This window comes from Sus scrofa, chromosome 11 (assembly GCF_054392235.1).
Source record: "Sus scrofa isolate SSC_HxYL_T2T_F1_AM1 chromosome 11, Sscrofa_HxYL_maternal_Yorkshire_Landrace_v2.0, whole genome shotgun sequence".
NCBI lineage: Eukaryota > Metazoa > Chordata > Mammalia > Artiodactyla > Suidae > Sus > Sus scrofa.
Window position 1 is genome coordinate 10456526 of NC_139393.1, and position 12044 is coordinate 10468569.

General features: G+C 36.6%; 1 protein-coding gene across 13 annotated transcripts in view; it reads right to left on the reverse strand.

Moving 5' to 3' along the window:
• STARD13 (StAR related lipid transfer domain containing 13) overlaps nt 1-12044 on the reverse strand; it is a 512485-nt gene that overhangs the window by 293858 nt on the left and 206583 nt on the right. For all 13 annotated transcript variants that reach the window (XM_084981472.1, XM_084981466.1, XM_084981483.1 and 10 more), the window contains one exon: nt 10923-10956. In XM_084981472.1, the coding sequence (XP_084837598.1) occupies nt 10923-10956 (34 nt within the window). The remainder of the gene's footprint in view (nt 1-10922; nt 10957-12044) is intronic.

Sequence of the window (12044 nt, forward strand, 5' to 3'; positions counted from 1 at the left end):
GGATTTTATCCTATAGGTGATAGGGAACATGGACTTGCTTACCAAAAAAGGCCATAAGCAGTAGTGACATGTAAAAATCTAAATTCATCTTATATGTTATTACATAACTCAGTTGTGCCTTTGAGAAACCATGCAATATTACTCAAAATAGACACAGTCTGACAAGTTTTCCTTTAGTGAATTTTTTAGAAGAGAGATTGATTTGCTTCCACAATTAAAACATGACTTTTATAGATGAATTAAAATACTATCCAATTCTGAGAGTTTGTTAATTTGAGCTGCTGATTGTTATCAAATGAAAGATTGATTTTGATGGGCTTTCTGGAGCTAAGAATAGATAATAGAAGTTTTAAAACTCATTGAAATTCTCAAAAGATGAACAAAAATTGCATCTCACTTGATGAAAGAGCTCAGTCAAAGGAAAACCATATATATGTAATTATTCAAATGGAATAGTGGGTTTGCACTGTATACTCATTTATTCAGTGGTGCTTTTTTGATTAGCAGTGTGAAACGTTGCCTGTCTCATACTTGGGAAGAGATTCTTTCAAGGCCTCTAAGAAGCAGAATGTCCAGCAACCATCTGAAGTGACTGGGGGCTGTTAGAACTGGCATGCCACCATGGTCATCAGGCAGTTAAGAAACAAGTTGCAAATGCATACTTAGTCCCTTTCTAGGGATCCCAACCTTGGGTCATGCTGGAAGGTTAGTACCTATGTGTGGAAAGACTCAGTGCAAGGGTGTGCTTTCTCTCTACGCCCATGAATCTCACTGGAGATCTTATACCTCCTAGAAGAGTGCACTTGGGGAAAAATGAGGGAGTACATTTTTGTTCATTGCAACAATTAGGAACTTCTACTAGAATTCTGTGACTATCCTGAAAACCATGGGACAGGCATGCCCACTGAGTAACTGTTCTGCATTCTACATGATTTCCAAATCTTCTGCCACAGAAGTTATCATCTGAACTTCTCTGAGACTAGACCTTAATTCCATTTTACATACAAACAGAAAGTAGTTTTCACATGGTTTTAACACACACCGATTTTTCCAGCAATGAAACTACCATGTAAATTGTGGGAAGACTAATATTTAGTATCATTTAGTCTTATTTTAAAATGTTAAATATCACCATCTGTGTTTAAAGCATCTATTTTTCAGTTAGCTAGGTTTTTCAATACCATTCCCACACATCGATTACACAATTTCTCTGTAGTTTCTTGTAGTAAAGCTTCTTTTTCTAATCCACACTCATTTTCTGTTTCCCATGTTAGGAAATGATCTCCAATGTCTTTTTAAATACAAGCCTGACTGCATGCATTGCCATGTGGTGGAATTTCAAGACAGGAAATAGGTTTTTGGTTCTCTGTCCCACGTTATAACACAAGGAATTAATTATTGTGACACCATACATGAATAAAGCTCAGCTCATTTGCAAGAAATCAAAGTTTCTCATTTTCTCTACATAAGAGTTGACAATTTATCTTGGCATCTAATCTTTACCGTAACTAAGGTTATTTTCTTCTGCCTTTTATCACACACACAAGCCTGTCTGTTGTTATTCATTTCAACATTGGTTTTATTCTAATTCCACCCTTACTTACACTCCTTCATTTTCTTATAACTCTTCTACCAAGTGTCTTCTCATATTCTTACTTCTTTTTAAATTCAAAACTACTCACTATAAGCATCAGACTACTTCATTCTGTCTTCTAATGTAATCAAGCTGAACATTATATATCAAATACACAATCATTTAATTGTAAATTACTTTCCTTTTATTTATTATACTTAAGGTACTACATTGGTTTTTGAAATTGCATATCTTCCATCTATACATTTTCTTTCAGAGTAGTAAGAAGAGGGTACTTATTTGTTATAAAACATTTTATGAAAGAATTGTTATATTATGTGGTCACAGTACATCTATTATTAAAACAAAACACTTTTCACACTTTATATCTGAGGAAACAGAATGTGACTTATCCAAGATAACACATAAAGAATGAACTTTTGTATCTTAAAAGTTAGAGCATCTTGATTTCTCCTTCTTTTGGCAGTGTATGGCCTTGTATTCATCATTAAAATGCTTTATCATTCATCATATGGATACTCAGTAAATATAGGTTGTACTTGGAGGTGATTATGAGAACTTTGTATAGAGCTAATTATCATTAAAAATAATAATGAAAGTAATATCCACCATGTATTGATCACATACAGGTAGCATACTCAGAACTTTCTATTACCTCATATGACCCCATAATAATTACACCCGATAGGTTTGTTGTAATGTATGTTCACAGGTTAGTGAATGAGGCTTATTTCAGTAATTTTAGTTACTTCAGTAACCTACCTTTGATGATGAGACTTGTAAATAACAGGAGCCTACATTCAGTCTTCAGCCTTTCTCTAACCACATGTTCTGTCTCCAAAAAGAACAGTGTTCTTTAGTTTTTCATTAAGATATGTAAAAGATAAAAATATTTTAGATTGCAAAGGAAAGTAGGAGTTGTTTTTGATAAATCCATTAAGGAAATCAATAATCTCTTCAACTATCTCAAATCAAAACGATGGCGGAAAAGACGCTGTAACTCACACTGGTATCTTACTGATTTTCACTAGTTATGCCATAATGATATACCCTTTCTCACCACCTGGAATTGATTCACTAATACTGCTCCCCATAAGACTATATCCAACAGCAAATCACAGAGTGACTTGTAAAAAGATGTTATAATTTGTGTTATCCAAAATGGTGGCCATCAGCCAGCCACATGTGGCTAGCGAACATTAGAAATGTGACTAATCTGAATTGAGATGTGCTGTCAAGTGTGAAATGCTCCTGAGGTTTTAAATACTTAATTTACAAAAGTGGAACATCTTACAAAAAATTCTTTTCCCCAATATATTATTTTTTTTCTACTGTACAGCATGGTGATACAGTTACACATACATGTATACATTCTTTTTTCTCTCATTATCATGCTCCATCATAAGCGACTAGACATAGTTCCTAGTGCTACACAGCAGGATCTCATTGCTAATCCATTCCAAAGGCAATAGTCTGCATCTATTGACCCCAAGCTCCCAAATCATCCCACTCCCTCCCCCTCCCCATTGGCAACCTTATTTTTATTTTATGCTGAAATAACATTTGGGAGATACAGGCTAAATAAAATACTAAAATTAATTTCATCTCTTTCTTTTACCTTTTTAAAAATGGAGCTTACAGATTTTAAATGACGTATTTGGTTCACATTTGTGGCTTGCATTATATTTCTACTAGACAGTACTGTTGTGGACCACGTGTCTTTTCAAATGACCAAACTTAAAATCAAATCATGGGGGAAAAAATAGAAGAACAAAAGAAAAACAACAAACAACATAATACTTAGTGCGCTAGAAAAGTTATTTCACTAAAGTTTCAATCTTAGTCTTGTCTACCAGTCAACAGATACATAAACTTTAACCAATCACTTAATGTCTATTAATGTTTCTGTAAAATCAAATAATAACCATATTGCTTACCTCACAGGGTTGTTACAAATGTAAAATGAACAATTGTTTCATTCATTCTTTCATTTGATAAAAACTTATCAAGAATCTATATGCTGGTACCAAGGATGCAAAGAATAATAAATCCTAGTAGCTGCTCTCAGGACACCACAGTCGAAGTTACAGAGTTTATAGGAGCCACGACAGGGAGGCTCATAACGTGTGGTGTGCCTGTTTTGGTCGGCCTGGGGGATTAAGGGAAAATTCAACAGAGGATTAGCTTGTGATCTGCCTCTTGAATGTGAGGAGGAATTTACCAGGTGAGGAGGTCAGGGAACATCTTGTCTTCATGTCTGAGAAATGAGAGAGCAGTGTGCTCCATGAACAATAGGGGAGATTAAGGTGCTGGCCAACAAAGGAGAAGAGGTAATGTCTTGTTTTCAGGGTGGAAGGTACTGATGCTGAGTGAGAGGAACCACAATTACTTGCCAGCTCTTAGTGATGCTGCCAATATTTGAATATGGGTTTGGAATTGTTCCTTTTTTAGAGGAGGATGTTAACAAAAGAAATACATATAAATTAGTGGGATATAATTGAATCATATTCAATGATTAATTTCTGTAAAAAATTATGTGGGGCAAAATATTCTCTTTTAAAGCATATGCTCAGCACTTTGGATTACGACAATGTCTCATAAAAGGTTCCACATTTTTCAACTGAATGATTTCAGGGCTGTCGAGGGGAAGGGGCAGTTTCACAAAACAACTGGAGCCTACAAGAAATCATTTAGACCTACCAGTATTTCTAAAGACTGAATTAGTTGCTAGAGATAAATACACATCAAGGTTATTCATCTGTAGTAATACTGTAGTCAATATGATTTAAAATTTTCCATGGGACTATATTTATTTATAATAAAATTGCAAGGAAAATAATGATGTGTGAATGATGCTTTCAAGATTATATATTTGAACATAACATACTTGTAAAAGGCAATTTCAAAAGCAGAAATTATAGTTGCCTTTTAATGTTGGTATTTTCTTTAATGCACTATTTACAGAGATTGCAGTTTCAAGACTAATAAATCTAATCATTGTTAGTCTCAAGCCTATTTACAAGATGTGGCTATACTGTAGAACCTCAATATTAAATACTTTATTTTCAACATTAAATTTACACTGTTTAAGGAACTAACGTGCAAAAAAGTAGAGACCAATTTTTTTTTATTTTAGATAGCAAATAAGAAGATAAAATCATGCTGTTATTGCATAGAAAATTTTTTATATTTTCCTTTCAGATCATAGAACATAGAAGCAAAAGAACATAGAATGAAAAGGATGTTTTTCAGCTAAGGTCTATTATTTGCAATAACAGTACTGCAAATGAAATGGATTAATGCTTCAGTGTTTCTGACTAAAGACATTATTGATTATATCAAAGGAGGATTCTCTTAACAAGAGAATATTCTTTCCCTGTTGCCAACAAATGAGCTACCAAGAGGTATAATTGCTTTTTTCTGCTTCCCTGCTTTCTGATCATGATCTCATCTTTTCAAGGTCTCTCCCCCTCTAGAAAAACCTGCCTAATTTCCCAGAAGACCAAAAGGGAAGAAACCAGGTGCTGGTTTGTCTTCCATCATTTAGGGTTTGCTCAAGTCGGGCTCTCTCTACTCTAGAAGCAACAACAGCAACCCCAAGATGAAGCCTCTTGCTTTAATTCTGGACTTCAGAACTCATTTTTAAAAATAAAGGATTACTGTTTATGAGGGAGCATTTAAATAAAGTTTCACTTAAGTATTTGCAAACAGTAATTTTTCCTTGATTTTAAAGATCCTGCCCATATGTTTGCCATATTTATACTGTAAATTACATAAATATAATAGAAAATACCCATGTGTTTTGATCACTTTATGTATTGTTTATTCTCTTCCCCACTAAATGTGAGCTGTCTTTCCCTTCTTTGTGTTATGTAATGAATCATAATGCCTACTCAATAACTCAAACCTATGAATACATAAAACATAGTGGCTGAGGTTTATAAATGGACAAATGCATAGCAACTCCCTGCCACTCCCACCCCCAGTATATTCCTTGGGGAGTATTTGTTTAGTGAAAAGTACATGAGCTTAAAAATCAAATAGTCCGAATTTAAATTCCAACTCAGCCACTCATCGAGCAATTTAACTTCATTAACCCTTACTTTTATATGTAAAAAGTGAGGACAATACCTCCTATGCCATAGGGTTTTTTGAGGCTTGAAGGAGTGAATATTCATAAAGAATCTATCATAATCCGGCACATAGTAGGTACTCAATAAACACTGATCCTCTACCTTCCCCTAATACCCAGACTTAAGCAGTGTGCCAAGACGGTTACAAAGTCACTGGATATATGTAATGGTCTTCCTGCTCTATACAAATTTTTTTCTGTATGGCATATAATTATATTTATATAAAAATTATTCAGGAATTCTTCCAGGGAACAAATGTTTTTGAGTACCTGCCAGGTAAGCTGGAGTCTGCTAGGTACAAGGGATAAAACAATAAATAAGACATGGACCTTCTAGTCTAATGGAGAGGAAGGAAGGAGGGAAGAGAGAAAGAGGAGGAAGAAAAAGAAGAGGAAGAAGGGGAAGGGGGATGGGAAGAGGAAGGGGGAGGAGAGGAAGGAAGGAGGGAGGGAGGGGAGGAAGGAAAGAAGGGAGGGAGGAAGGAATTAAACTCTGACAGTGCTGTGAAGGAAACAGAGGTAGAAATTAGCGGGGAGGAAGGGCAAATTTCTTCAGATAGAGTGGGCACAGAAGGGTTTTAAAAGCGGGTGGGTTTGAGCCAGATGATGAAGAAGACAGCCATACTAAGAGGTGGAGACAAGCATTTCAAGTAGAGGGAATAGCAATGCAAAGTCATCTGCCTTCTTCAAGTAAAACACATCATATTTGCTGGTTTGGCAATTTCCCTGCCATTCGGGGTTCTCTGATAGACATTTGGGAATCAACGCCTTGGAGAAGATTTTGAGTGCCAGCTGCAAGAGGTAGAAAATGGTGGATAAAAACCACTCTCTTTCCCCATCTGGATTTAGGTTGGCAGCCTGTAAGGGCTGTGACTAAGTATTCAGAATAGTGGGTGCGACTCAAACATGGAGGGAAAGAATGTGGACTAGGTTTACATAGCTCGTAAGCTTTATGTGGCACTTGAATTTCATGATAGAGCTTCGTAGAAATTAATATAAAATAAAATAGTTTCCTCTTGGCACACTCCAATGCTTTCCCTTGGCGTCGTGTGGGCATATTGCCACAGAATGGTATTTGCTTCTGTTTACATAGCCATAGGAAATAACAGTTCAAAAATTTATTAAATTATTGTAAATTCTGCTAGTCATACGTTTATGGAAAAGCTCTAGTTTCACTGGAAAAATCTTAGGAGAGAAGATTTAAGTTGGGTAAGTTTCTTGGAGGGATATTTTTATCTTATTTATCTTTGTGTTGTTAATATCCATTTGCACAGTGCCAGGGACAGAGAAGATGTTTCACACTCTATGAACTAAAGTAAAGTTTTAATTTCCAATTGGAATTGGAATTGGTGAGGGGCACCAAGAATTGCTCAATCTTGGCATTTGTCACTACAATTCAATTCCAGTGAAATGGAAGAATGTGTACATTCCATAACATTCGCTTTCATTCATAATCATTGGGCTTGGGCTTGGCCGCACTTTTGACTCCCTGCAAACTCTGTATCTCTAATACTTGCAAAGGTCTTTTCACAACAGAGCCTTCGTATTCTTGATAACTGGCCTGACAAAATGCCGTAGCACAACGAAGCTGAGAGAGCAGAAAGCATTACAGTGCTCGCAGGAAGGAGGAAGAGTTGTGGCCATGAAACTCTGCTTAGAGGAGCTGTCCCTGTTGCCCCAGTGAGATTACTAAAGAAAAAAAAAAAGTCAGTGATTTCTTCAGATGTGATCTAATTTTCTTTAGGTTTTCAAAGTCATTTTCTAAATGAAAGAATTTTTTTAATACTCTGGAAGTGAAATATACATGGTATGCAAAGAACAATCTATCAGTGCACTATTCAGATACTCTTGGTAGTGAGCAATGCTGGAATTTGGCTTTGGTCTCCTATATACAAATTTGAAGAAAGGAAAAATCTGTACCATGAGAAACTAAATTTAAGGCAGATTAAATCAACTATAGCCATAAGGATTAGTTTTTAAAGTATGTATATATTTATGAACATTCATATTCACTTTTTTTGATTTTCAATAGAGATAATTTTTATTTTTTACTTTTTAAATTTCTTTTTAATTTTTCTTATATTTATTTATTTATTTATCATTTAACCAGTAACTACAATCTTTTTTTTTAATTATTTCCCAAAACAACTTTTTCTTCCTACTGTACAGCATGGTGACGCAGTTACACATACATGTACACATTCTATTTTCTCACATTATCATGCTCCATCATAAGTGACTAGATATAGTTTCCAGGGCTACACAGCAGGATCTCATTGCTAATCCATTCCAAAGGCAATAGTTTGCATCTATTAACCCCAAGCTCCCAATCCACCCCACTCCCTCCCTCTTCCCCTTGGCAAAATGAATTAATTTTTATTCCATTAGGGAAGTCATACGTACCAATCATTTCTATTTTGACTTTTTATCTCACAAAGGTCACAGTATGCTAGGCATCAACTCAGAGAATTTACTCTGCTGCTACCATACAAATGATGTTTTTTATACCATTAAGCTGAAATATATTGGTCCTGGCAGACAATTTAAACTCTTTTAAAGAGAGAATCACTGAGTGTCATCTTCTCTTAATCTAGTAGTTAAGGTAACAACATCGACTGGCCTATGGACCACCTCACTGGGCCTCGGCTTTTCTGCTCGAGACTGCTGTCGGGTTCCCTACTTATCCCTCTCCAGGGACTGAAGCCAGAGGAAAATGTGGGTCAGAGGCCATTATAACACACAAGAATCCTCAGGAATCACCTTACAAGGGCAAACAATGAGAGTGGGTCATAGTACATCCTTTTTCTACGTCAGGTTACACTTTACATCCCTAAATATCGAGGAGCTTCTTCTGTCTGACCTTCTTATTACATCTTTGGTCAAACATAGAGAGAGAAGCTCTTAAACACTCCAGTCAAGAAGCAACGATGAGAAGCCAAAAATGAGGGAGCTAACGTCACATTTTACAAACAACGGGAAGGAATGACCATGAAAAATTTAAATTGTGAAAATAACTTAATTTGAAATACGAGATTTTAAAGAGAGAGAGAGAGAGGAAAGTTGTGATTGAAAAACCCAACCTTATGGACTGTTTTACATTTGCATGGAAATTTGAATTAGGCTTCAAAAATTCTCGTCTGATTTACATGTGCAGAAAAATTGTTCTCAGACATCCTTCACCGATATTTCCTACTCCCAGAGTGTTTTCCATAAATATTTATGTGAAAATTGATTTGACTCTTTTCTAGTTTCTGCTGGCCTGCTTGCCTATTCATTTCTTTTTCTGTCAAGATGAAACACTAGCTGGCAGAGTAGATAAGCAGCTAAAAATTGAGTCTCTGGTAGACTGAACCCCCACTGCATGATACCTGAATACCTGCAGATAAGCTCCACATCCAATCTGATACTTTTACACTGGATCAGAGCCATCAAAGCAGAATTTCCTCATGGGAGATTTGTGAAAAAAGTACTTGTCAATTCTGCCAGGAGTTAACAGCAGTTGTTTCTTATTTGCTCTCTTGATGGTAGCTTTCATATGATGGAAAATATCCTTTAACTATAACAAGTTGGATTTGCTTACGATAAAAAGAAAATAAATCTGTCACATTCTAATTAAAACCTTCACATGATGCTTATTTGTGTAAATCCCTCATTTGGTCATTTCTGGAGCAAACAGTGAAGCATAGTCTTTGCCGCTGACGTAAATGCAAGATCAACTCCTTGAGCTCTGGTTTGAATTTCAACAAGAGGGATGAAGCAAAGAGGGTTCTACTTATGGCACAATTTATAATTAGGACACTTTCATATGATTTTTAAAGAGAGCTATGCTTATTTTTCACTTAGGTGTCAGGTGGTTGATGGTTATATACTGTTAAACTATCAAATATAAAAGTGGATATGGACAAAGTTGTCCATGCTCGATGCTACAAACATTTCGGAAGTTTCTGTTTGGTGATTTTGGTACAGCTGGTGGGTCCAGCACACTCCCAAAGACATGTTTATGAGGCAGTTCCAGCTGCTCACTTTGCCTGGTGATCCAGGGTAAAAGTCTCCTTATGAATCTCCCCGAGAAATAGAACAGCAGTTGTCTGTATCCCAGAGACCTAATGCTGGTGATAATTTGAACTGAAGCCGAGATCTTGAGTTTCTGAACAAGGATCTAAAAGTGTTCGCCCGCAGATTAAAGAAAAAGAGGGCTTCAAAAACGAAAACAATATAGTTACCAATGAAGACAGGAACAGCATTACAGTATTACTTTTTGTGGCATTATTTGACAAGATTACTTCAAAAAAGGCTTTAAAGATATTAATTCAGAGAAAAGAAGTTTTAATATTTTCATTGAACTTTTCCAGGAACACATTGTCTTCAACATGTGAAGACTGTGCATAGTGGAATCACACACAGTTTCTGAAGTGATTTCCCTCCTTGTATAAGAAGCATTTCAATGACCATATGAAGCAAGGACAAATGAGGAGATTCAGAATGATGTGTCCACAATGACAGTTCAAATAAATAACTACTGGAATAAAACAACAACTCATAAACTGTTGGTAAGAAGTAGGGGTTCAGGGAAATTTTTTTGTAGTTATTGACATAAAAAATTCAAAAAATTAAGATGCAAAACATTTTCATTTATGCAGAGTATTTCCAAATACAGAAATTTGTGTAATTACAAATACACATTGCTACCGTTTTTTATTGTCAAGAGGACTCACCTACTGAACAGTTGTTTTGGTACAGGTGTAATCTTTTATTTGGTTACTACTTTATAACATATATTTCAAGGTAAAGTCTGGTTATGCAAAGGAATGTCTTTTTTTATTTCATTAAAATTTTTGAGATATGGTTCATATATCACAGTATAGTAGTTTCATGTGTGTAACATAATGATTTGATATTTATATATGGAGCAAAATGATCACAACAGGTCTGGTTCTGCAAAGAAAATGTCTTTCTGTATGGAACTAACTATACAAAACGGGAATTAACCCACGGTATGGCTGCATGAGAACAAGGAGAAAACTAAGTGAACTGACCAGTCTCAAGATAAGGATATACTTTGATTTAACATTATACTATGACTATCATTTTTTTCAGCAAGATTTGTGTTGTGCTTAAACCCACAGTGACTAGGCAAGGCTCTTCAAACAACTTTTATAAACAAACAGTAAAACAGACTTCATCAGAAAGACTTACCTGCTCTCTCTTTGCTTCGTTTGTTGGAGAGCACCTGTATAAAAAAAACAAAACTCTCTTAGTATTTTAAAATTACACTGCTTTCCGAGTTCCCGTTGTGGCACAGTGGTTAACGAATCTGACTAGGAACCATGAGGTTGTGGGTTTGATCCCTGGCCTTGCTCAGTGGATTAAGGACCCGGCATTGCTGTGAGCTGTGGTGTGCGTCGCAGACGAGGCTGGGATCTGGCGTTGCTGTGGCTCTGGTGTAGGGCAGCAGCTACAGCTCCGATAAGACCCCTAGCCTGGGAACCTCCATATGCCGAAGGAAGCGGCCCTAGAAAAGGCAAAAAGACTAAATAAATAAATAAATAAAATTACACTGCTTTCATCAAGGATATCATCACTGAGTTAAAAAAAAAAATCAGAGGAGTTCCCGTCGTGGCGCAGTGGTTAACGAATCCGACTAGGAACCATGAGGTCACGGGTTCGGTCCCTGCCCTTGCTCAGTGGGTTAACGATCCGGCGTTGCCTTGAGCTGTGGTGTAGGTTGCAGACGCGGCTCGGATCCCGCGTTGCTGTGGCTCTGGTGTAGGCCGGTGGCTACAGCTCCGATTCAACCCCTAGCCTGGGAACCTCCATATGCCGCGGAAGCGGCCCAAGACAGCAACAACAACAACAACAAACAACAACAACAACAACAACAACAACAACAACAACAAAATCAGACTGTAAACTTAGAATTGAATGGCCTTCAGAAATGAAAGTAAAATGCCAGCTAGCGTATTAGGATTGAATGATTTCAGTGTACAAAAATCATCTGGAATAAAAAAAGTTATTAAAGCACTCATTGACAAGGAAGATGCATGAAGCTGACTTTTCTCTGACTTATGTAAAGATTTACACAATACTATGTGCCCATTAGCAACTAGAAGAAGACTGGAGTCTAGTTTTGGTCATCTACTCCTCCACCCTCCTGTCGCCACAATCTCCTGAAACCAGTTCCTGTCTCACTTTCTCTCTTTGTAATGTGACAGCAGTCAAGGCAGCTGAGCTCTCCTGCTTGCTGAAACTTTATCCTTCTGGGCTCCTTTTCTCCCACACAGTCCCTGCTGTCTCTTCTACCTCGTTAGCCACTCCTTC